The sequence below is a fragment of the Bubalus kerabau genome, chromosome 1 (assembly GCF_029407905.1).
Source record: "Bubalus kerabau isolate K-KA32 ecotype Philippines breed swamp buffalo chromosome 1, PCC_UOA_SB_1v2, whole genome shotgun sequence".
NCBI lineage: Eukaryota > Metazoa > Chordata > Mammalia > Artiodactyla > Bovidae > Bubalus > Bubalus kerabau.
Window position 1 is genome coordinate 136379355 of NC_073624.1, and position 26801 is coordinate 136406155.

At 38.2% G+C, this 26801-nt stretch overlaps 1 protein-coding gene across 1 annotated transcript; it reads left to right on the forward strand.

The window, feature by feature from the left end:
* Positions 1-1589: 1589 nt before the first annotated feature.
* On the forward strand, positions 1590-26475 carry LOC129658407 (zinc finger protein 248-like). The gene is made up of 6 exons (XM_055589397.1): positions 1590-2058; positions 2835-2980; positions 3070-3111; positions 16264-16390; positions 16671-16766; positions 22077-26475. Exons 3-6 carry the CDS (start codon positions 3097-3099, stop codon positions 23573-23575), a joined length of 1737 nt encoding a protein of 578 aa, XP_055445372.1. The 5' UTR covers positions 1590-2058; positions 2835-2980; positions 3070-3096; the 3' UTR covers positions 23576-26475.
* The last annotated feature ends 326 nt before the right edge of the window (positions 26476-26801 follow it).

The window sequence follows — 26801 nt, forward strand, 5'->3', positions numbered from 1 at the left end:
CCACTAGTCCTCAACCATCTGAAGGTAATAAAAGACAAAGACCAAGAAACTATTATAGATTGGATGAGACCAAACATGTGACGACTAAACATACTGTGGTATCCTGGATTGAATCCTAAATCAGTAAAAAAGGGCATTAATGGAAAAACGAATAAACTCGGTAGTTTCATTAGAATTGTACCCATATCACTTTCTTAGTTTTGCTAAATGTACCACGGTTTTGCAAAATGTTAACAATTAAGGGAAACAGGGTGAAGAGTACATGGGACCAATCTGAGCAACTTAAAGTTATTTAAAAAATTTAAATGACATTGACCAGAAAGAATTAACTACATATTCTTTTATGAAAAGTTCATCATAAACAGGCTCATATGATTATACTGTGTTAAAAATGTCATGAGAATACCCACATAAAAGAATATATATTTGGTTACAGGGAAAACATAGTTGGTTTGGAGAGATGAGAAAGTGCTTTCTTCCGTAAGTTTAATGTATGAACAGTTTCGCATATATGAACAATTTTTATTAATACTGAACTGCTAGGTCCCTTTTTTCCTCATTCCAGACAACAACTCTGCTGCTCACAGATATTATTTTAGTTTACATAAATTTGCTGTCTAAACTGCTAGAAGAAAAGTTTATCAAAACTAAAATAACATTGTTCACTTTCATAAATAAAATTCATGTACCACCTGATGTGTCTAGTCAAAAATGCACACTGCTTTGACATCTATAGGACACGGACAGAATCCAAGGTTCAGGTAGCAGGAGTGAGTATAACAGATAGTAATCTCTCAGTTCAGTCAATAAGGCAGAAACTCTCCAGCTGATTTCTAGAGTGGGCATGGTGTATATTTGGAAAGATAATCTTAAGAAACATACTGAACAATTTATGTGCCGGAACTCATCCTAAGTGCTTGTACAAGACAAACATCCTAAATCTTCATAAAAACCGTTAGTTGTACTGTACTACTATTAGCTTACTTTTACAATTTACGAGTGAGGCATGCTTCTAAAGGTAGAGCCACTTTTCCAAAGCAAACTCCCAGGAGCTAAGTTCCAGCTCTCTGCTACCGCACCCCGCAGCGCCGCGCCGTTCCCTCCCTCTGCGCATGTGCATCCCCGCCTTCTCCTCCTGGCTCGTCCTTCCGCGGCCTCCAGCCCCTCGTGGGAAACAATCCCTGGCCTCCAAGTCAACGGGCGAGGGAGCTGCGGGTGAGCCCCGGAGGGTGGGGGCGAGGGCCGAGCGGGCTCCGCGCGGCTGGGAGAGCCGGCGGAGGCAGCGGTGCCGGGTGGTGAGTTGAGGCCCCGCGAACACTGCGCGACCCCGGGAGTCTGCAGCGTCTGCAGAACTGAAGGGACGGCAGGCGGGGGCGCTTCTGCCTTAAGGGGCCAGAGTCCCGTGTGGGAACGCGGCCTCTCAGGCTCACTCGGTCTGCAGGTGTTCCGCCCCTCAGCGGAGCGGGCGGCGCTGTCCTGTGGCCGCGGGTGGGGAGTGCGCGTGCGTGAAGTGTGCGCTGGGCCCACGGGGGTGGGGGGTCGGGTAGGAGGTAGGGGAAGAGCGATTGCGCCTGTGCGACATGTTTGTGCGCACTTCACGTAGTGACGTATGCGTCTCTCCTGCGCCAGGCTTACGGGGAGCCGGGAGGCTGTAGAAGACCATTGTCTCCTGCAGGGCCCAGAAATAAATGAATTTCCCAGACCAGATTGCCGCCTAGAGACTTAGTTTTCTTATCTGTAAAATGCAGACCTTTATAGTGCTTGCCTCTTTGGGTTGTTTTGAGCGCCCACGTTTTGTCAGCTGCTGTTGTATTTGTTCTGTATAGGCGGCTGGAGCTTGGACCCCTCCGTTAAGTCGTTTGTGAAATGGATTGGAAGGGGCTGGACCACCTAGCCACCAAAGCCTTTTCCTGGCTCTGTTAACATTACTCGGATCCTAAGTTATTATTTGTTATATCTTCATTTGTTATTTGTTGTATATAATCATGACACGGTGTCCTGAAGCCATCGAAGGCTGTGTGATGGTGGAAGGTCTGGGACAAATTTAAGAAGAGAGAGGTGAGCTGGAGATGAGCGGGGTGGGCACACAGGCTACACAGGAAATGTCACCTCTTTAGAAATTTGTAAAGCCATAGTTCGGGTTGAAAGGCTCACCAGCCATAGTTAAAATTCTGTCATTATCCGTCCCTAACACCTCTTCCTCTCCTAACTCTCCATTCACTTTTTCCTGAGGTTAGCTGCCCTCGAGCAGTGTTCCATTGTTGATGGCTTTTAGAGAAATGCTGAGGTTCCTGCTCCCCCTAGCCTCAGACACACAGGATGGTAGTGCAGACAGGTCCTTTTTGGGTTATCAGTTTCTTATTGAAAGATGCAAAAAGAAATGAGCCCGAGAAGATGACTGGCTCAGATCATGCAGTTTGTTAGTGACAGAATCACAGTTGAAAGTCAGGTCTGCAGATTCTTGGGCCACAGCCCATTTTGTCATTTTGTTAGGTTAGAGTTAGTTTTTTATTAAAAGATCCTTTTGAAAATTGTAAGCAGCGTAGAACAAACTTTTTTAAAAAATAAATCTTGCCTTAAATACTCCCATCCCTTTTTTCAGAGGTTTCTTTGATTATCTGATCTCATAGGATTAATGGTGTCCGCTGATGAGAGTCAGATAGGATTAGTGACTAAACAAGAACAGTGAGAAGGTGTTTTTACCCCCTAGAACCTCAGTTATGACAAATCCCTAGTGTATCCTTTAGTTTACTGTTCTGTGTTAAGCATCCTCTCATGTTTTTAATTTTTCTGTGTCACAAAACCTAAATTGGTGATAAATCTTCCCAACCTAGGGATCGAACCCAGGTCTCCAGCATTCTTTCTGGACTGAGCCACCAGGGAAACCCGGTAATAAATCAGTAAGAAGCAAAAGTTTACATTCACTCAGTGAAAAGTATCAGGTCTAAGGTCAACATAAATGGGAGCCACACATGAGCAGGTAAGTGTCTTGTGTGTGGAGCTGTGTAGGCTGGTGAAGCCAGAAACTACAGGACAAGCCAAGTTCTTACTTCCTTCTTTCTCCCTCAGCTCTCCCTCCTCCACTAAGAGTGAAAAATGAACAAATCCCAGGTGAGTTTTTTTTTATTCCCACTTTATCTAAAATGAGTTTTCTAAAGTTTTTAAAGGTTAATTAAACCGTGTGTCAGCTCATTTGTGTTTCTAGCTGCAGTAGCAGATAGTCCTGGCTTTTGTTTCTGCATTTCCACTTAAATTTCAACCTAATACATGCAGTCTTGCTCCTTCAATACCTCTGCACCTGAATCATTTCTGGAAAAAGTCACCAAATTGTAGTCAAATCCAGTTTTTGTCTTTGTCTTAGTCTTAGTGGACCCTTTTGCAGCATTTGATACTATTATGCGTAGTCTGTTTTGAAAGTCTCCTCCGTTGTCTTTGACGCTATGCTCCTAGTTCTCCCTTTTCCTAACTTCTTCCAACGTGAAGTTCTCTCTGTCTTTTGCCCCAACATTGCTTATCCCTGGGTTTATTGCTTATCCATTGTTTCTCTGTTCTTAGACAACTGCTCTTCTCAGATACCTATTTTTCCTGACAACTTTTGTCTTTAAAAATTAAAATACTTGAAAATTGTTAGTATATTAACATGGTTTTTAAAAAAATGTAAGTGATACAGAGAAAGTAAAAATTCACATCCCTTCCTCTCTGTACCTTAGGCTTCCTCCACGTAGGGTGACATTTGTTTCTCATCTAAACTGTGTCTCTTTCACTGAGAGTGAGTGAGGTTTTATTAACAATTATGCTGGAACAACTGGCATATATTGGGACAGTCCCAGATAAACTGCAGTGTATTGTCACTCAGCTATAGGTATACATTATTTCTGGTTTATTGTTTGTCCTTCCAGTGTTTCTTTATTCAGTTGAAAGAAAGTATGAGCCCTCTTTTATTTTAATGGGAATCTATTATACTTAGGGCTTTTTAAGTTTAGATGCACCTGTACATACCTGGCAATGTCTTAAAATGCAGATTTTGATTCAGTAGATCTGGGTAGGGCCTTGGAAGGTCCATTTCTAATCAGATGGAGCTGATTTTGCTGCTCAGAGAACCACACTAAGTAGTGAGTCTAAACACTGTTTCCCATTCTTTCTTTTTTGGTTGCTTTTTTCACTTCTTTTTTCAGCTTGTCCCAGGGAATCTTTCTGTAACAGAACATGGATTACTTCTTTCTTTGTTATAATCACATGGAAATTCAATTCTGAATGTTCCATAGTTTATTAAACTAGTAATTAACTATTTCCAACCTTTTGCTACTATAAACTATGTTTTAATGAATAACTTTGTACATTAGGTTTATTCTATCATATACATTCCCAGAAATGAGATTTATTCTGTCAGGCAAATTCCCAGAAGTGATATTTGGGAATATATAAATTCCCAAAGGGTTGACTACAATTGATAAACTTGATCTGTTTGGTGGGATTATAGATACTTTGTACTTACATTGGCATTGCATGAGAGTGCTTTTTCTCCACAGCTTCTCCCATAGAAATAATGTGGTTCACTTTTGGATTTTGACATCTGATAGGTAAAAATTAGTATTTTATGTAGTTTACATCTGTAATTATCCTAATGCTCAGTGAGATTGAAGGTTTTTTTCACATATCTAAAAGATGTCTTGTTTTTATGTTTCTGTGATCTGTTCATGTCTTTTACCCATTTTGCTCTTAGGTTTCTGGCTTTTTTTTCTTTTTTTCAATGTCTGGTTAGCTCTTTGCATGTTAGTGGTACTAATGCTTATCTTTCGTATAAGTTACAGAATATTATTTTCTTGTATATCATTTGTTTTTTGATAATTGTTCCTGGTTTCCCTCCCCTCCCCATGCAGGTGTTCTGCTTCAGGATACCACATTTCACTTAGTCATCATGTTTCCTTAGGCTCCCCTTGGCTGTGACAATTCCTCAGATTTTCCTTGTTTTTGATGACCTTGTCGGTTTTGAGGAGTATAAATCAGGTGTTTTGTAGAATGTCCTTCACATGGGAATTGTCTACTGTTTTTCCTATGATTATATTGGGGTAATTGTTTTCTTGGAGAAAGACCACGGAGGTAAAGTGTCATTTGGTCATGTCTTATCAGGGGTAAATTCTCTCACGTGACTTTTCACTTTTCAAAAAATGATGTACCACTGTTGATCACCAGCCTGAAGCTGTGCGGTATTAACTTTCTCCACTGTAAAGTTAGTCGTTTTTCCCTCTGTTTTCGTAATATACTGTTTGGATATTTGGAAGGAAGCGGGGGTTATACCACACCTCCTTCTCAGTGGAGTATCCACATAAATTAGGCATTCTGCACAGGAGATTTTAATATTTATTAACTCAGTCAGTGTTTAATATCAATGTGAACTCATGGCTAGTTACTTTTTTACTTATGATAGTCCAGTACTACCTTGTTCACTTTGTTGCTCAAATTGTTTGTCCCAGCTTGGTTATTAAATAGAGCACTTTCAACGAACCCCATTGTTGTGTTTCTGTTTGAGTACTTCTTCTATACTTTCTGATGCTAGAAGATAGTCCTTGCTCATATTTCCTGCCCTAGAATAAGCCATTTTCCCCTGAAGAGCTCTGCTTCCTTTATTGGAGCTTAGTGTTAGAAACCAAGACTGGAGGGCTAAGTATGCTATTGGTTTGTAATTCCTTATAGATCCTGTCAGCTGACTGAACAAGAAAATATATATGTATACTAACACATATCTGGAGAAGGCAATGGCACCCCACTCCAGTACTCCTGCCTGGAAAATCCCATGCACGGAGGAGCCTAGTAGGCTGCAGCCCACGGGGTCACTAAGAGTTGGACACGGCTGAGTGACTTCACTTTCACTTTTCACTTTCATGCATTGAAGAAGGAAATGGCAACCCACTCCGGTGTTCTTGCCTGGAGAATCCCAGGAACGGGGGAGCCTGGTGGGCTGCCATCTATGGGGTCACACAGAGTCGGACACGACTGAAGTGACTTAGCAGCAGTAGCAGCAACACATATTTATGAATATTTCAGTATGTAACCATCTGTACTTATATTAAGCTAAGTATTAGTTCACACTAATGTCTCCTGCTGTAATCATTATCACCTGAAACATTCTGACCTTGTCCCCTTGCTTGTCTATAACTCCCATTCCAGCATTTTGGCCACCACCATCCTCATTTCATTTACTTAATTGTTCAATTCCAGCATACATATATAAGTTATTTCAAAGTTACTAACCTATGGACTCCTGGTTCCTTCCAGTTTTTGGTCATTATGAATTAAGCTGCTAGAAACATATGTAGGTTTTTACATAGATACATGTTTTCAAATAGCTAGAGTGTGAAATTAAAAATACTTGATCATATATTAAGACTTCAGCTTTGTAGAAAGTTGAAACTGCCCAATTATTTTACAAAAGTACTGTATCATTTTATATTTCTAATTATGAATGAGAATTCCTCTTGTTCTGCATCTGGACCTGAAATTGACGTTGTCATTGTTTTAGATTTAATGGTTCTAATAAATGTGTTATGGTATCTCACTTTTGTTTTAATTTACATTTCCCTAATACACATAATGGGCTTCCCTGGTGACTCAGTGATAAAGAATCCGCCTGCCAGTGCAGCAGATGTGGGTTTGATCCTCGGGTAAGAAATATCCCCTGGAGAAGGAAATGGCAATCCACTGTAGCATTCTTTCCTGGGAAATCCCATGCACAAAGGAGGCTGATGGGCTACCGTCTATGGGGTCACAAAGAGTTAGACACAACTTAGTGACTGAACAACAACAATGACAAATGACATTGAGCATTTGTTCATAAATTTATGAACTATCTGTATGTCTTTACTTGACCTGTTCACATTTTTTATCCATTTTTTAATTAGGCAATTTATTTTCTTACTATTAAGTTTTCAGAATTCTTTTGTATATTTTAAATGCAACTTCTTTATTAGATATATATGTTGCAAATATTTTCTCCCAGTCTATAGCTTGTCCTTTCATTTTCTTAGAAATGACTTTTGCAGGGTAAAATATTTTTAATGAAAGCCAATCAATGTATTTTTTTAAAAATGGAATGTGATTTTTCTGTTATATTCAAAAACTTTTCATGAAACCCAAGATCACATAGATCTCCTGTCTTCTCTGTTATAGAAAGTTAATAGTTTTGCATTTTATATCTAGGTCTGTGATTCATTTTTGTTAACATGTGTATAAAGTGTAAGGTCTGTGTCTAGGTTCATTTTTTTTGCACAGATGTAGAGTTGTTGAAGCATCATTTGTCAAAAGACTTGTCTTTTCTCAATTTAAATGCCTTTGGGGCTTTGTCAAAAATCAGTTGACTAAAACAAACTGATGAATATGACAACAAAGAAACAGACTCACAGATACAGAGAACAAGCTAGTGGTTATCAGTGGAGAGAGGGAAGTGGGGAGGAGCATGGTGGTAGGGGGTTAAAAGGTACAAACTGCTATGTATAAAATAAATAAGCTATAAAAATACACTGTATAACACAGGACTATCGTCAATATTATATAAGCATTATAAGTGGAATATAGTCTTTACAACTTGTGAATCACTACGCTGTACACCTAAAACTTACATAGTATTATACATCATCTATACCTTTTTTTATTTCATCAGGTGACTATATTTCAGTGGATCTGTACCTGGACACTCTATTCTGTTCCATTAAGCTATGGGCTTCTTTCACCAATAACGCCCTGTCTTGGATATTTGTTGTTGTTGTTTGGTCACTCAAAGTGCTCAACTCTTTGTGACCCCTTGGGCTGCAGCACCATCTCCCAGAGCTTGCTCAAACTCATGTCCATTGAGTCTGTGATGCCATCCAACCATCTCATCCTCTATTGTCCCCTTCTCCTCCTGCCTTCAATCTTTCCCAGCATCAGCATCTTTTCCAATGAGTCGGTTCTTAGCATCAGGCGGCAAAAGTATTGGAGCTTCAGCTTTAGCATCAATCCTTCCAATGAATATTCTGGGTTGATTTCCTTTAGGATTGACTGGTTTGATCTCCTTGCAGTCCAGGGGACTCTCAAGAGTCTTCTCCAGCACCACAGTTTGAAGGCATCAGTTCTTCAGAGCCCAGCCTTTTTTATTGTCAAACTTTCACATCTGTACATGGCTACTGGAAAAACCATAGCTTCGATTATATGGACCTTTGTAGGCTAAATAATGTCTCTTTTTTAATATGCTGTCTAGGTTTGTCATCACTTTTCTTCCAAGCAGCAAGTGTCTTTTAATTTCATGGCTGCGGTCACCACCCACAGTGATTTTGGAGCCCAAGAAAATAAAGTCTGTCACTGTTTCCATTGTTTCTCCATCTATTTGCCATAAATTGATGGGACCAGACGCCATGATCTTCATTTTTTGAGTGTTGAGTTTTAAGCCAGCTTTTTCATTCTCCTCTTTCAATTTCATCAAGAGGCTTAATTTCTCTTTGCTTTCTGCCATAAGGGTAGTGTCATCTGCATATCTGGGTTATTGATATTTCTCCCAGTAATCTTGATTTCAGCTTGTGTTTCATCCAGCCCAGCATTTTGCATGATGTACTCTGCATGTAAGTTAAATAAGCAGGGTGACAATATACAGCCTTGACATACTCCTTTCCCAATTTTGAACCAGTCTGTTGTTCCATGTCCATTCTAACTGTTGCTTCCTAACCTATATACTGGTTTCTCAGGAGGTGGTGAGATGGTCTGGTATTCCCATCTCTTTAAGAATTTTCCACAGTTTGTTGTGAGCTACACAGTCAAAGGCTTTAGCATAGTCAATGAAGCAGAAGTAGATGTTTTTCTGTAATTCTCTTGCTTTTTTGATCCAACAGATGTTGGCAATTTGATCTCTGGTTCCTCTGGCCTTTCTAAATCCAGCTTGAACATCTGGTTATTTGTACATGTTATTTGGTAGCTTTGTATAAGTCTTGAAATCAGGTAATGTGTAAATCCTCATTTTGCTTCCATATTCCATTGGCTATTCTAGTTGCTTTACCTTTCTATATAAACTTTAGAATCATTTGTCAGCATCTCCAAAATAGCTGGGATTTTAATTTGAATTGCATTGAATTTGTAGATTATATTGGAAGGAACTGACATCTTAACAATACTGAATTGTCTTGAGTGATGAATATGGACTGTCTTTCCCTTTATTTAGATCTTTGATTTCTTCCATCAGTTTTTGTTTTTCTGTATATCCCCGTAATATATTGTATTAGTTTTATATTTGAGTCCTTTTTTTGGTGGTGGTGGTGGTGGTGGTGGTGTAAATGGTTTTTTTTCATTCAAAATATGAAATTCCAGTAGTTTATTCTGATATGGGAAAACAGTTGGCTTTTTTATATTGACCTTGTATCCTATGATGTTGCTATATTTGCTTATTACTTCCAGGATTTTTATTCTTTTCCTTTTTTCAGAGTCTTTGGGATTTTCTACATAGACAATCATGTTGACTTCAGATGAAGACAGTTTTATTTTTTATTCCTAATCATCTACCTTTTATTTCAGGTTTTTCTGTTTGTTTTGTTTTAGGTCTTTCTGTACTAGCTAGGACTTGAATAATTGTCTTGAAACAGGGCATCCTTGCTCTTTTCCTGCATTTCAGGGAAAAGTGTCAAGTCCCAACAGTAAGTATTGAGAGGGTAACAGGCAGGAAGGCCAGGGGTCTCCAAATGGAGGAAATAGCCTGCAAGTATCAGACATTTTTTTTTTTAATTTCTCTCTTAAGCAGCAGGAGGAAACAAACTAGTGATATATTTTTTCCCCTTCTCTGCTGCTGCTGCTGCTAAGTCACTTCAGTCGTGTCCGACTCTGTGCGACCCCATAGACAAAAGCCCACCAGGCTCCCCCATCCCTGGGATTCTCCAGGCAAGAACACTGGAGTGGGTTGCCATTTCCTTCTCCAATGCATGAAAGTGAAAAGTGAAAGGGAAGTCGCTCAGTCGTGTCCGACTCCCAGCGACCCCATGGACTGCAGCCTACCAGGCTCCTCCGTCCATGGGATTTTCCAGGCAAGAGTACTGGAGATCCCCTTCTCTACACAAATTTAAAAAGAGGTTTCTCTTAAAATACTGTGTTGCCATAATGACACCTGATTCCACCTGAACTTAACTTTTCTCAAATTTTGAGCTAACAAATACATTTTTCTTATGGAAATGTTTGTCTTAAGCTATGTTAATGTACTATACATTTACCCCAGACTCTTGTCTTCCAGTCGGTTCCACCTAAAGGCTTAGAACTGACTTGACAAACCACTATGTTATCCTCATACATTGTTCTCCTAATCCATGTAAACGAAACTTCTTTATAGGAGATTCAAGTCAATCATTTTATGGCCTTGGATGACCCCCCTGGTGCCAAGATTATCTCAGAATGCATCCTGTGGGTGAGGGGCCTGGTGCCATTCTCTGAGTTTTGAGACATTACTTTCTTTCATTAACAGACTGCTAGTAACTATATAACATCCAGCTAAAGACTAACAGGTGGGTATCTTTCTGCCCCCTTCTGATGTCTATGTCAAAAGCTTTCTCTATCCGTTTTATACTTTAATAAAACTTTATTACACAAAAGCTCTGAGCGATCAAGCCTCATCTCTGGCCCCGGATTGAATTCTTCTCCTCCGGAGGCCAAGAATCCTGGTGTCTTTCGTGGTTCAGCAACAACCTTTCAGTATGATGTTCTCTTCTTCATCAAGTTGGGAAAGTTCCCCTCTATTCCTAGTTTACTGAGAGGTTGAGAGGTTGTTTTTTTTTTTTTTTTTTTCATTATCATAAATGACTGTTTTTTCCTCATTAGTTGCTATTATTGTGTCATTTTGCTTCTTTGACTTCCTGATATGTTGGATCATGTTGTTCTTGTTTTTTTTTTGTTTTTTGTTTTTTTTTTAAATGTTGACCCAGCCTTTCATACCTGCAATAAATTCCACTTGGCTGTGTTTATATTTCTTTTTATACATTGTCAGATTTGATTTACCCATGTTTGAGGATTTTCGCATCTCTGTTATTGAAAGATAATCTGATCTTTATTTTTCTCATAATATCCTTATCTAGTTTGGTATTAGGGTAATGTTGGCCTCAGGAAATGGCAACCCACTCCAGTACTCTTCCCTAGAAAATCCTATGGATGGAGGAGCCTGGTGCAGGCTACTGTCCATGGGGTCGCAAAGAGTCAGACACGACTGAGTGACTTCACTTTCACTTTCACTTGGCCTCATACAATGAGTTTGGAAGTGTTATTTCCTGGAGTAGATTATGGAGAATTGTATTAGTTTTTCCTTAAATGTTTATTAGAATTCACTAGTGACACTGTCTGGGTTGGCGCTTTCTATTTTGGAAGTATTTTAATTATTGATTTAAATTTTTTAGCAGAAATGAATCTTTTCATGTTATCTCTATCTCCTTTGTGTGAATTTCATAGCTGTGTCTTTTAATTTCATCTATGTTACCAATTTTTCAGGGGCAGAATTGTTTGTAGTATTCTCTTATTATTTTTTAATGTCATTAGGATTAGTAGTGTAAATCTTTCATTTCTGAGATTCACAGTTTGCTTCTTTTTTTCTTGGTTAGATTGGAGGCTTTTAAAATTTTTATTGATCTTTTCAAAGAAGCAACTTTCAGTTTCATTGACTTTTCTATTTTTTTCACATTTTCCATTTAACTGATTTATTTTAATAAAAATTCCTTTATTTTGCTAGCTTTGGGCTCAGTTTGCCTTTTTTTCCCTTTAGTTTACTAAGATAGAAGGTTAGATTATTGATTTAAAATCTTTTCTAATATATACATTTGATGCTATAAATTTCCTTCTGTGTACTGCTTTCACTGCATCCCACAAATTTTGATATATCATATTTTCATTTTTATTCCATTTCATTTAAAGTAGTTTAAAATTTTCTTTGAGACTTCTTTTTTTACCTATATGCTATTTAATTTTCAAGTATTTGGGGGATTTTTCAGCTATCTTTTGCTTATTGATTTCTCTTTAATTCCATTGTGGTCTGAGAATATATTTTTTATGATAGCTATTGTTTTAAATTTGTTATGGTGTGTTTTGTGGCCTAGACTATAACCTATCTAGGTGAATGTTCCATAAGAGGTAGAATAGAATGTAGACTGTGTGGCTTATTTTTTTTGGATGGAATATTCTAGAAATTTCAGATCATGTTGATTGACAGTACTGTTTAGGTCATCTATATACTTACTGCTTTTCTGCCTGCTTTATTTCTCAGGACAATTGGAGGGGTATTGAAGTCTCCAGCTGTGGTTGTAGATTTGTCTGTTTCTCCTTTCAGTTCTGTCACTTTTTGCTGTATGTATTCTGATACTTTTGTTGGATACATACGAAGCCATCTAATGAGTTCTTAATTTCAGATATTATAATTTTCAACTTTGGAATGCCCATTTTATGAATGTATGTATGTACATGTACATGTTTGTATACACATTTATCAGAGGTCCCCAAGACTATCACCAGGTGCAGTGATTTTCTGGGATGACTCAGCATGTAGTTGTACTTAGGGCTGTGACTTATTAAAGTGAAAGGATACAAAGCACAGTCAGCAAAGGGAAATGATACTTGGGGTTTAGTCCCAAGTAGAGGATGCCAGGCATAAGCTCCTAAGACTTTTCCCAGGACAGGCTTAAGTCCTACAGCAATGAGATGTGATGACAAATGTGAAATATCTGCCAGGGAATATCATTAGACACTCAGCGTTCAAAATGTTTATTAGGGGCTAGTCACGTAGGTACTGTTTGCTTAACATATAACAAAATCTCAGACTCCAGAAGGAATGTACATGAGCAGAAAAAAACCATATAGTTCACACAAACAGTTCAGGCTCAGTGAACCATTCTTACCAAGGACTGGTAAGAACCATCATGAACTCCAAATTCCCAGATACCAGCCACAAGACACCCTTGTAGCAGATCTTTCAGAAGATAGCAGTCTCAGGCCTGCCTTCTTTATCTACAACAGACATACCATGTATCTGTTGACTTCTCCCATCCTTTCATTTATTTTGTTCATATTTTCCTCTTTTACATTAATTATAATTCATTCTGAAGTTCTTTTGTGTTATAATATCTGAGTCTCTATGTTGTTATTCACTCAGTCATGTCTGACTCTTTGTGACCCCATGGACTGCAGCATGCCAGGCTTCCTTGTCCTTCACCATCTTCAGGAGCTTGCTCAAACTCATGTCCTGAGTCTGTGATGCCATCTAACCATCTCATCTGTTGTCCCCTTCTCCTCCTGCCTTCAGTGTTTCCCAGCATTAGGGTCTTTTCCAATGAGTCATCTCTTTGCATCAGATGGCCAAAGTATTGCAGCTTCAGCTTCAGCATCTTTCCAGTGAATATTCAGGGTTGATTTCCTTTAGGATTGACTGGTTTGATCTCCTTGCAGTCCAAGGGACTCTAAAGAGTCTTCTCCAAAACCATAATTTGAAAGCATCAGTTTTTCAATGCTTATCCTTCTTCATGGTCCAACCCTCACATCCATACAGGACTACTGGAAAAAACCATAGCTTTAACTATACAGACCTTTTGTAGGCTAAGTAATATGTCTGCTTTTTAATATGCTGTCTAGGTTTGTCATAGCTTTTCTTCCAAGGAGCAAGCGTCTTTTAATTTCATGGCTACAGTCACCATCTTCAGTGATTTTGAAGCTCAAGAAAATAAAGATTGTCACTGTTTCCATTGTTTCCCCATCTATTTGTCATAAAGTGATGGGACCAAATGCCATGATCTTCGTTTTTTGAATGTTGAGTTTTAATCCAGCTTTTTCACGCTCGTCTTTCACTTTCATCAAGAGGCTCTTTAGTTCCTGTTTGTTTTCTGCCATAAGGGTGGTGTCATCTGCATATCTGAGGTTATTGATATTTCTCCTGGCAATCTTGATTCCAGCTTGTGCTTCATCCAGCCCGGCATTGCTCATGACATATTCTGCATATAAATTAAATAAGCAGGGTGACAATATACAGCCTTGACATACTCCTTTCCCAGTTTTGAACCAGTCCATTCCATGTCCAGTTCTAATTGTTGCTTATCGACCTGCCTGTATACAGGTTTCTCAGGAGGTAGATAAGGTGGTCTGGTATTCCCATCTCTTTAAGAATTTTTCACAGTTTATTGTGATCCACACAGTCAAAGGCTTTAGTGTAGTGAAGCAGAAGTAGATGTTTTTCTGGAATTCCTTTGCTTTTTCTATGATCCAACAGATGTTGGCAATTTGATCTCTGGTTCCTCCGCCTTTTCTAAATCCAGCTTTAATTCTGGAAGTTTATGGTTCACGTACTGTTGAAGCCTCGCTTGGAGAATTTGGAGCATTACTTTACTAGCATGTGAGATGAGTGCAATTGTGCAGTAGTTTGAGCATTCTTTGGCATTGCCTTTCTTTGGGATTGGAATGAAAACTGACCTTTTCCAGTCCTGTGGCCACTGCTGAGTTTTCCAAATGTGCTGGCATATTGAGTGCAGCACTTTCACAGCATCATCCTTCAGGATTTGAAATAGCTCAGCTGGAATTCCATCACCTCCACTAGCTTTGTTCATAGTGATGCTTCATAAGGCTCACTTGACTGGCTCTAGGTGAGTGGTCACACCACTGTGGTTATCTGGGTCATTTAGATATTTTTGTATAGTTCTTCTGTATATTGTTGCCACCTCTTCTTAATATCTTGTTTCTGTTAGATCCATACCATTTCTGTCCTTTATTGTGCCCATCTTTGCATGAAATGTTCCCTTGGTTTCTCTTAATTTTTTTGAAGAGATCTCTAGTCTTTCCCATTCTGTTATTTTACTCTTATTTCTTTGCATTGTTCACTTAGGGAGGCTTTCTTATCTCTCCTTGCTTTTCTTTGGAACTCTGCATTCAATGGGTATATCTCTACTTTTTTCCTTTGCCTTTTGCTTCTATTCTTTTCTCAGTTTTTTGTAAGACCTCCTCAAACAACCATTGTGGTTATGCTTTCATTGTCCTTTTCCTTTGGCCTTGTGTCTTCATATAACGTGAAAGTTTCTTTTGGATGGTGAGCATTATATCTAACAACACAGATATTAGGAGAGGCTCCAAAAATTATCTGAAGTAGAGAGTATTCATCCTTTTCTCTGCTGGGCAGGTGGAATACAGAACCGGTCACTTTAATGAGACATGAGTGAGCTTGGTTAGGGCCCATAACATATTAGTTTTAATCCTTCTTTTCATTTTAACAACTGAAAGTTTTACTTCCTTAGTGAAAGTTAACTTCATAATGCAAAAGATAATATGAAATAACTTTTTCTTGGTCATCCCATTCTACTTTTTATATAGTGCTAGCTCCTACAGTTTCCAGTTTAATACTTGTTAATGTGTATGTCTCCTCATTGAGAATAATATTTGTAGCAACTAGGACCATTCCACCCTCTCATGGAAACTCAATTTATACAAGATACTACTTTTATCCTACATAGTATAGCATTAAAGAAAAGCAAAAGTCGCTCTGTCGTGTCCGACTCTTTGCAAGCCTATGGACTATACAGTCCATGGAATTCTCCAGGCCAGAATGTTGGAGTTGGTAGCCGTTCCCTTTTCCAGGGGATCTTCCCAACCCAGGGATCGAACCCAGGTCTCCCACATTTCAGACAGTTTCTTTACCAGCTGAGCCACCAAGGAAGCCCAGCATTAAATAAAGCAGCCCTAAATTTTTAGTAAACTAAAGAGATTCATTTCAGTTCAGTTGCTCAGTCATGTCCGACTCTGTGACCCTATGGACTGTAGCATGCCAGGCTTCCCTGTCCATCTCCAACTCCCAGACCTTGCTCAAACTCATGTCCATTGCATCCATGATGCCATCCAACCATCTCATCCTCTGTCATCCCCTTCTCTTCCCACCTTCAATCTTTCCCAGCATCAGGGTCTTTTTTAATGTCAGTACTTCACATCTGGTGGCCAACTTATTGGAGCTTCAGCCTCAGCATCAGTCCTTGCAATGAGTATTCAGGATTAATTTCCTTTCAGATTTTATCTGATTTTATCTCCTTGCAGTCCAAGGGACTCAAGAGTCATCTCCAACACCACAATTCAAAAGCATCAATTCTTCAGCACTCAGCTTTCTTTATAGTCCAACTCTCTCATCAATACCTGACTCCTAGAAAAACCATAGCTTTGACTAGACGGACCTTTGTTGGCAAAGTCATTCTTTTAAATATTTTCCACTCGTATAGCTCTGACAATTTCTTATAGAAAAGGAATGTACTGTTACAGGAGCAAGTGTCGTTCAAAGATGTATGTGTGGACTTCACCCAGGAAGAGTGGTACCTGCTGGATCCTGCTCAGAAGATATTATACAGAGACGTGATCCTTGAAAATTATAGCCACCTTGTCTCAGTAGGTAAGAATTCTTTTCCACATGATTACCAGTAGCATGCATTTCTTAGCTGATGAAATGTGAAAACTCCCTGTGAAATTTTCTGATGGAGATTCAAGGCCCTAAATGACTAGTCCCTTTTGCCCACTATAAAGTATGCTGTAGTCTTACCTCCTTGGGAATTGGTTTATTTAGGCACCTCTTTTAGATAGCTCCCAAAGCTGTACCTTTCTTCCCCATCATTTTTTTTAGAGTTCCTGAAGCCAGACTGTTCAGCCATAGTCCTGTGTTACTCTCTTTACAGGGAATTGCATTACTAAGCCAGAAGTAATCTTCAAGATCGAGCAAGGAGAAGAGCCTTGGATACTAGAGGAAAGATTCCCAAAACAGTGCTGCTCAGGTGAGTTAGTGAGTTCACAGGCAGATGGAAGCCAGAGGAAATGAGATCTTAGGCCATTGGTGTATGGTTCCAACCCCTGACCTTTGAAAGTGATTGACAGTTGGCCCACATACTCATGTTACCTTAATCACATTCTTCTGTATGTCACTTTCACTCATAAATGCTTCCCTTTGTTCATTGACATTTTAGAGTCATCTACCTATATCCATAATCCAAACCCATTTGGCTCCATCTGAGATAATTTTTCTTGATTATTTTAAAACTGTCCACCTTCCATCATTATTGTCTTTGGGCATCTTTTGTTAGATGGTATGATTCATGTAATACTTTAATATATTCATTTAACACATATATGGTGAGCATTCAATATGACCCAATTATGTTTATACATAATTAAAAGAATGTCCCTATTATCAGAGTGTGTAATACAATAAGAGACAAAAAGCATACGTGTGTGTGTATGAAGATGTATGTGCTATACACACACACATGGTGTTGGGTGGTGGTAAGTACTGTGAAGAGCTGAAGCAGTGAAAAGGGGGTTAGAGAATGATAACATCCTATTTGTTATCAAATATATAGAATTCAAGAGAAAATGGGCTTCCCTCGTGGCTCAGCTAGTAAAGAATCCGCCTACAAAGCAGGAGACCTGGGTTCAATCCCTGGGTTGGGATGATCCCCTCCAGAAGGGAACAGCTACCCATGCCAGTATTCTGGCCTGGAGCATCCCATGCACTGTATAGTCCATGGGGTTGCAGAGTTGGACACGACTGAGCGACTTTCACTTCACTTCAAGAGAATATATTTTATGAGGTACACAATAGATATGAGTCTCTAATAAATTAAAGTGTGAGCTCTGTGGATTCTGAATACTCCCGGCAGAGGGAACATCAGGTGCTGGTGTTAAACTTGTCAGACTAGTGTGCTGTTAGAGTATCTGAGGAAGTATAAGGATGTCATGGTAGCTGGAGGTGAGTGGGCATGGGGGAGACTGGTAGGAGATGATGTCATAAGTAGCATGGACTGTGGTAGATATATTAATTTTATTTTGAGTGATGTGGGAAATCCTCAGGCTTTTTTCAGTATATATAAATCAAATTAAGCTAGCAGATTGGATTTACAGTTTAAAAGACTCTCTCTGACTTCTCTGTTGTGACCATGTGATGGGTGGATGGTGCTTAAGCACAAGCAAGGAAAGAATACCAGTTAGGATGGTATTGTATACCCAGAGGAGAGAAGCTAGTTGCTCAGGCTATGTTGGAAATGCTGAAAAACGGTGCATTTGTACATATATCTTGAACATGAGGCCAAGAGGATTTGTTACTGGGTTGGATATAGAGTGTGAAAGAAGGAGGAGTTGAGCATGAATTCAATGATTTGTTTCCAGTACCTGATAACTTAGAGTACCATTTACTGAGAGAAAAAATTTGGAGGAGTGATTAGAGGAGAGTTAGTACAGTTGGTCACAAGAAGCTTGGGATAACTGCTAGACTCTGGGAGAGACATACATAGAACTTCTTTGTAAAAGACCATACAGTAAATATTTTAGGCTTTATGGGCCACACATGGTCTCAATTGCTGCTGCTGCTGCTCTTCCTCCTCTTACATCTTTCTCTTCTTTCTCTTCCTCCTCACTCTTATATTTCCCTCTAAAAACTTAAAAACATCCTTAGTTCTAGGCCCACAAACTTACAGTCAGAGTTTGCTGACCCCTTTTCTAGAGAGTGGTTGTTTGTAAATGAGAGAGGTAGTTGTGGTGCAGTACTGCTTTTACAAGGTGTGTAAATCCACTAAATCTTGTCATTAGAGGAGATGAGGGGAACAGTCTGAGTCACTTGAAAAGTAGAGAGCCTGGTTTCCCAGGGGTCAAATAAGGAACATTCAGCCATCCATTACTACCTTAAATGGCAACCATGGGTTCAGTGTCCTAAACCTGTTATCCCCTGTTACTAGTTTTTTCAAATTCCTAATGTTATTTTCTTTTCCATCTTCTTCATATTCATCTCTTCATTTTCTCACTTGTCACTGATACCTGACTTGATCTTCCTAGTTGTTGTTTTTTTCTACCTAAAGCATCCAATTTATCTTTCACTAGCCTAACAAAGTTGATCCTTATTAATAAATGAAATCAAAATCTCTTTTCAGTGACTGTCACAGTCTAGTGCTGTTTTACATATCTGTATCTTTTTTACTGCTCTTCAGAGTTCATTTTAAACTTCATGCTATCTTATGTCTTAAATTTCACTTTTAAATATTTTCTCTTTTTTCTATAATTTTCACTTTGGTTTATTTTGCCTTTTAAGTAACTTAATTAAAATTGGGTATGCAAAGTGTTTAAACATTGCATGGTCTATAATAATGGCTTCTTGTTATTATTTTGGGCTTCCCTAGTGGCTCAGAGGGTAAAGCGTTATTATTATTTCACTTACTTTAAGTTAGTGATCAATTTTTTGCTGTAACTTAAATAGTCTGTATTTTATAACCCTAATCCACTAGCATCTGTAGCCCCAAAACTCATACCTGATGATATGATTGTTGCTTAGGGTTTCTGTCATTGCTGAGATGTTGTTTTCCCAACGAGAAGCTTAAGATAATTATTAGAATCTGAGATGGAATAGGTTTCATATATACATTACTCCAGGATTCTTGGGCTTCCCTCATGGCTCAGCTAGTAAAGAATCTATCTGCCTGCAGTGTGGGAGACCTGGGTTCGATCCCTAGGTTGGGAAGATCCCGTGGAGAAGGGAACAGCTACCCACTCCAGTATTCTGGCCTGGAGAATTCCATGGACTGTATCGCCCATGGGGTCACAAAGAGTCGGACACAACTGAGCGACTTTCACTTTCAGTATATATAGATATATATATATACATATATTACATATGTATATGTATTTATACATATATACATATACATATATATCTATATATACACACACACATACATATATATACATACACACCATATATGGTATAAAGTACATAGTTGAGGCCAGAACTAGAAGTATCCATACTTTCCTTTCATACTTTTCCTGATTCTGATATTTTAATAATTACTTTGTTGAACCAAGTTTAGAAGAGATCACTGTTTTTCATCCATTCAGAAAGCATTCTATAGTATTTTTACTAAATGCACATTCCCTTATTTTATCCTGAAGTACAGGTTGAAAATAATTCATATGCACATCAGTTTTTAAGAATCATAAATGTCCTGTCTCCTCAGTGAAGTCAGAGGAAATAGAATTTTGCTAACACCTGCCTAGACTGTGGTCATGACACAGGGTGTATCATTGAGCAATGGACTTGTTTCATCTTACAGTGAATTAAACAGGTAGTAACTACTAAAGGCAGCAGGTAGAGACTGAAAATGATAGGGGTGTTGTAGAGTTTGTTGGCTTTGTTATTTTATTATTACTTTTGTGGTTTGTCGTTTTAAATTAAAGTACCATTTCCTGGAGGATGTTCAGGTCCCAAGGAGAGCCAAGGCTGGAGTGTAATTACGTAAAAGGTGTGTTGTTGAGAATGAGCAATTTGTTAAATATCTAGCTAGAACTGCACAAATATTTTTTAATGGACTTACAGAATTGTGACTTGAACTCATAATATGAATTCAGTTTTTGTTTTAATTTGTGTTTGTCAAGTAACTATTATCAGTTAGTCTTTGGAGCCATGGACTCAGGACTGTTTTAGATTTTTTTTTTTTTTTTTAACATATGATTAATATTGTTTCACCTAGTTAGTCACTCAGTCATGTCCAACTCTTTGTGACCCCATGGACTGTAGCCCACCAGGCCTCTGTCCATGGAATTCTCCAGGCAAGAATACTGGAGTGGGTAGCCATTCCCTTCTCCAGGGGATCTTCCCGAATCAGCAGTCGAACCTGGGTCTCCTCCTTTTCAGGCAGATTCTTTACCATCTGAGCCACCTGGGAAGCCAGTTTCATTGAGTAGGGACAGTAAAGAATAGCCAAGAATTTTTACAATAAAGTTTATTGAAGGCCTCAGAACCATATATTAATAGAAAAATATGATCGTTATAGGTCTCATCTGTAAGTAAAAGCCACAGATGAGTCTAGATATGAAAGCAGAAAACCTTGATGTAAATGATAAACTTAGATATGAAAGCAGACTTAAAGATCAGTATTGGTTCAGGAACAAAATTGTTTTGGGGGAAAGTAAGGCAGCAGATTGAAATAAAGAAATGTATGCCTTGATGGTTGGGACAACTTCATTAACAGCTGTGAGTCCACAGAATGAGCCTGGTCCTTTTGCAGAGATGGTCTGTCCATCATCTGTTTTGTATTTCCTGTTGGGCATTTGTGTTGTTGCAAATCACAGCTTGATAGAGAGTTAGAGTCTGGATTAAAGCATTGTCCTTTAGAGCATGAGGAAGTAGGTACCTTCAGAAATTTGTTTTGATGTTCATATATCAAATGGGAAAAAGGAATAGTAACATGCACATTAGTGAGGCTCCTACCATAGTAATCAAGCTGTGGGAAGGTAAGGACAAGAAAGCATGATCTGCCTCTGTCAAACTGAGTTCATCCTCTAATATGTTTCTCAAACAGTCTATTTTTCTTTAAAAACAAATGAACAAAACAAAACAAAAAAAACCTCTCTTGTTAAACTCATCCAGTTCTTGGAGTTTCCTGTTGCCTAAATGAATAACTCTTACAAAATCTCCATCCCTTGCTTACCATGTCTTATTATAATTATTCCATGTGAATTAAAGGAATCCTGGGCTATCAGACTATTCTTCTGAACCTGAGGCAGTTGGTGTTTTCAGAACTTTAGTCTGGTGTTGATGTGTAGAGTAGAAGTGAGTACTCTAGTAGGAATCACACCAGGTAATCAGTGTCTGAGGGGGTTAGTACTCGACTGTTTTGTTTCCACCAAACATAGTTCATTTTCTGAAAGCCCTTGTCTACTAATCTTCAGTGTAATGATATTCAGTGTTCAATGTCTCTGTTGGGCTCACTCCATTCTCTTAAGTTTCCTGATTTCTGAATCAGCCACTCTCTGGTTCCGTGTTTCGAATGTATTTCACCTTTTTCTGTCTAGTTTTAAAGTGTGTATTAATAAAGTATTAAATGTTATTGCCAGTTTCCTTCCCCTATTTTTACTGAAGCATGTTTTTATTTTCCACTCAAACCAGAAGAGTAAAGAAAAATGTATGCTGGATTTTAGTTCACACCAGAAAACTGAGCCTAAAGCAAAAGAACTGACTGTGTAATAGGGCATTTGTGTAAAAGTCGAATTCAATTAGAAATGTACTAGGATTCATAAGATGTGGTTATTTTTCTCATTTCTAGAAGACTGGAAAGTTGATGACCTAATAGAGAGCACCCAGGAAAATCAAGATGAACATTTTTGGCAACTTGCTTTCACCAGCAACAAAACATTAAATACAGATAGTGGTGACAGAGTAAGGAAAACTTTAAATCTAGGTACAGACTCCATTCCTTCAAGCGATTTTCTATATAAAATATGTGACTCATGTGAAATGAGTTTGAAAAATATTTCAGGCTTAATTATTAACAGAAAGAACTATTCTAGAAAGAAGCCTGATGAGTTTAATGTATATGAGAAATTGTTCCTTGATATTGGGCATGACAGAACTCCTCCTGGAGGGAAATCTTATAAATATAATCAAAAAAAGAATGTCCTCAATCATGGACAAGATCTCACTCAGTCAATTTTTGACCAGCCTTTTGAGTATAATGAAAATGGAAGAGGCAACCATGGAGAGGCAGCCTTTTTCACAAATAAGAAAGTTCAGATAGGAGAGACACACTGTAAATATAATGAATGTGGAAGAACCTTCATCCAAAGTTTGAAGCTTAGTTTATCTCAGCGAACTCATTTTGAAATGGAGCCATGTGAATGCAGCATTTGTGGTAAGTCCTTCTATATGGATTTAAGATTCGGACATCAGAGAGCTCTTACAGGGGACAGTCCTTATGAATATAATGAATATGGGCAAATTTTCTGCGGCAATTCAACTTTTGTTATCCATCAGGGAACTTACACAAGAAAGATTCCCCATGAATATAAAGTCAGTCACAAAACATGGGAAAAGTCAGCTCTCTTTAAACATCAGATAGTACACATGGGGGGAAAACCTTATGAGCACAATGAAAATGGAAATACTTTCAACAAGAAGTCACATCTCACCCAACTTCGAAGAGCTCACTCAGGAGAAAAAACCTTTGAGTGTGGTGAATGTGGGAAAACATTCTGGGAGAAGTCAAACCTCACTCAGCATCAGAGAACACACACAGGAGAGAAACCCTATGAATGTACTGAATGTGGGAAATCCTTTTGTCAGAAACCACATCTTACCAACCATCAGCGAACACATACAGGAGAAAAACCCTATGAATGTAAGCAGTGTGGGAAAACATTCTGTGTGAAGTCAAACCTCACCGAACATCAGAGAACACACACAGGGGAGAAACCCTATGAATGTAATGCATGTGGAAAATCATTCTGCCACAGGTCAGCCCTAACTGTACATCAGAGAACACACACAGGAGAGAAACCCTTTATATGTAATGAATGTGGTAAATCCTTCTGTGTGAAATCAAACCTCATTGTACATCAAAGAACTCACACAGGAGAGAAACCCTACAAATGTAATGAGTGTGGGAAAACCTTCTGTGAGAAATCAGCTCTCACTAAACATCAGAGGACTCACACAGGGGAGAAACCCTATGAGTGTAATGGATGTGGGAAAACCTTTAGTCAGAGGTCAGTACTCACTAAACATCAGAGAATTCACACAAGGGTGAAAGCTCTTTCAGCATCCTGAACATTAAGAAGCCTTCATCCATGCTTTCAAATATGTTATACAGGTTTTTAAAATGAGATGAATGAAACCCAAAGAATATCACAAATTCCTTTAGAGAGTGAGGTTTTGTTGTAATACAGATAATTAGTACTAGAATAAAATCTTATTCATGTTTTGAATATGTAAAAGCTTTCCAAAAAAAGTAAAACTTTTCATCAGAAAATTTATAGTGAAGGGAAATTCAGTTACATAATATGGTGAAAAAAAAAAACACCTTTGTCTAGAATTTATGTTGTGTAGTACCATATTCTGGATGTGATACAAAAATTTTATTGTTAATATAATAGATGATACTCATTTGCAGTCATATTCACAGTGGAGTCTGAAGTTTAAAGACATTAAATGGCAACAGCATTAAACATTTATGTGAAGAGTCCTTGATGTTTGCAGGCCTTTTGTGGGTATGCTAATATCATAGAAATTTGAGGTATTCTTGATTGGTATATTAGAGCCTAACATGCTTATGAAGAGAAAATCTAAACTCTTAATTAACTGTTATAGTCTATATTAACATTTCCCACACTAGATACCATCAATGTCTTTTTATGTTGTAATAATTATGTATATTTGTATATGTAAATGTATTTATACACACTTACCAATACACAGTGATGTGCTGCAGTAAGTTTATACTAACTTGCAAGCAGTGCTGATAAATTTTCAGGAATTTTATGAACCAGTTGTTAAACACAGTCATTATTTTAAAGTATTAATTTACAGGTAAATAATATTAAAAAAACAAAGATAATACATCCTCAACACTCATCATTTCCTAATTATTTCACAGTGTTTTGCTATTATCTTTGTTCTTTAGGTTATCTGTATTGTTAAATCAGCATGATGAATATTATATAATGACGTAGTACTATACATCTGTGACCAGCCCTACGTTCAGTGCCATTGTGTTGGTAGTGTGGCATTAGTGGGAGTATTTACAGTGGTACATCACTGTGTATATATGCAAATACATTTGGCAAATTTAAAATACTAGCCACATACCCCTTCTCCCATTTCCATAGATAAATGGCTCTGTCCATTACTGCTGAATGGCCTCTTCAAAAAAAGAAGCCAAAATATGTTTTTTGGGAGGTTTTTAACTACCTATGCATCAATGCTATTTTCAGTACTACCAGAGACTCTCTGTAATGTGGCCAGTATATGCTGTTTTACTACCTGTTGCTTACCTTTCTTCTAATTTTGCTGGCGTATGTGAATGAGTATGGCCATTATTACTGAGCTTTCACTTCGATAAAAAGGCCAAACAATATTTTCCTGAGGTTATTCAGCTGCCTTGGGTCAGTCAATAATGTGAATGCTGTTAATGATAATTACATAAATTTTGCAAAGGTTAACATCAGTTATGAACAGTAATGCTCACGGTATTCGGCAAATAAAGTAGCGTTGTATAATGAAATGCTTCTGTTCTACTCTTGGTGCTTTATTGCTGTATCTATTTGGGCATGATGTGTGTAACCCAAGTTGTATGTAACTCAGGAACTATGTATTTGTATTTAATTTAATAGAATGTAATATACTATCTCTCTCTCCTTTGTCCTACTGTTTTCTTTGCTTCTTTGGAAAACACTGATAAGCAGTTCCAAGAAACACTGCCCCCCAATAGCCATTCCCTGCTTCCTCCTCGTTGGGCCATGTTTTGTCTTTTTGTCCATCCTTTCCCCAGATGATTTAGGGGTAAATCCATATTAGTCTAAGTTAATCATGAGTATTCTGTTCTAGTGATTTTGTTGGGATGGACAGGTGAATAATGAGATACTTGGAAAATATTCTCAGTGCTTCGGGGAAAGAACTCAGTGATAAAATATTGTCATGACATGAGAACAGATTGTCTCTCATCTGCTGAACTTTTTCATGGCTGTATGTTATACTAGATTATAGTTGTGGCCTGGTAGGGCAATAGCCTGAAGAGAACAGTACACAAGATGGGAAAAACCTGACTCAGAAATACTGTCACTGAACTGCACAACTCTTTCTGGACCTGCTATCTGCTCAGTATTTAATTCAAATACTGGGACAAAAGAGGCTTCTTGTTTATTCTTGGAGATGTCTGTTATTTAGCACTGAAGGCATTCACCTGATTCAAATGAATTCTTTTCTAATAGAAGTGTTAATATTCTATTTAATGTTCTGGTGTTAATGTTCTAGTTTTAGAGATGAATTATTTTCTTTGACAAATTAATGTAGGGAGGGCTGTTTGTATCAGCCATGGTTCTAGTGAAAAACAATTCTGATCCAACTAAGAAGACTTTCATGGCAGACTTACTACAGTGGTTTGCCAGAAACAAGGGATATTGAAGCACCTAGAGATTAGTGTCCCCAGGAGGCCATTACCCTTCTAAGTCTATAAGGGCAAAGGATGAAAGCAGGTGTTAACCAGAGCCCAATAAGAGCTGCTGCTCTTGTGGAGGAGGGGCCATCTCATGGGAGATATTGTCATCTCCAAAATTATGGACCATATTTCTGGAACCCAATCAGATGCCATCTGCAGGTGAGCCCATGTGGGCACAGAGAACGTAGAGGGGAAGGTCAGGGTGGAGCTATTGGAGAATAAGCAGCACAGTGTTTTTTATTCCTGTAAACTCCTATATAATGGCTCAGTATTAGAAATAAAATTATTCTTCTAGTTGAAAGTTAAGTATTTCTGCTTCATTGTGCTTTTATGCTGTCATAAGTAAATTCCTTTTGGAACTGAGCACTGTGGCAGGTATGTCTCTCGTTTGATATATGTGAAGCAGACATGTTAACTTGATTATTCATATAACCCCACATGATATTTCTTGTCATATGTGGTGTGAGGTTAGCAGCTCTGTGTTCTTCCAAATAAATAGCGAGTCCTCTCTGCACTGTTTGATTAATTCGTTCTTTTTCTTGTTGGCTTGATATGACCACTGGGGTAACTGGGTACCTCTCTAGGTAGCATAATAGTAGATGTTTAACTCACATATTATAATAAGTACATTTTATGGGATTTTTAATTCAAATAGAATATTTTGACAGTATTTCTGATTGGTAAAATTCAAATGCCCATAAAATAAGACTCTGGTATGTTATAAATTCTCTATATGTAGATATATAAGGTTAAGAAAGTGAAAGTGTTAGTTGCTCAGCGTGTCTGACTCTTTGTGACCCTATGGACTGTACCCCACCAGGCTCCTCTGTCCGTGGAATT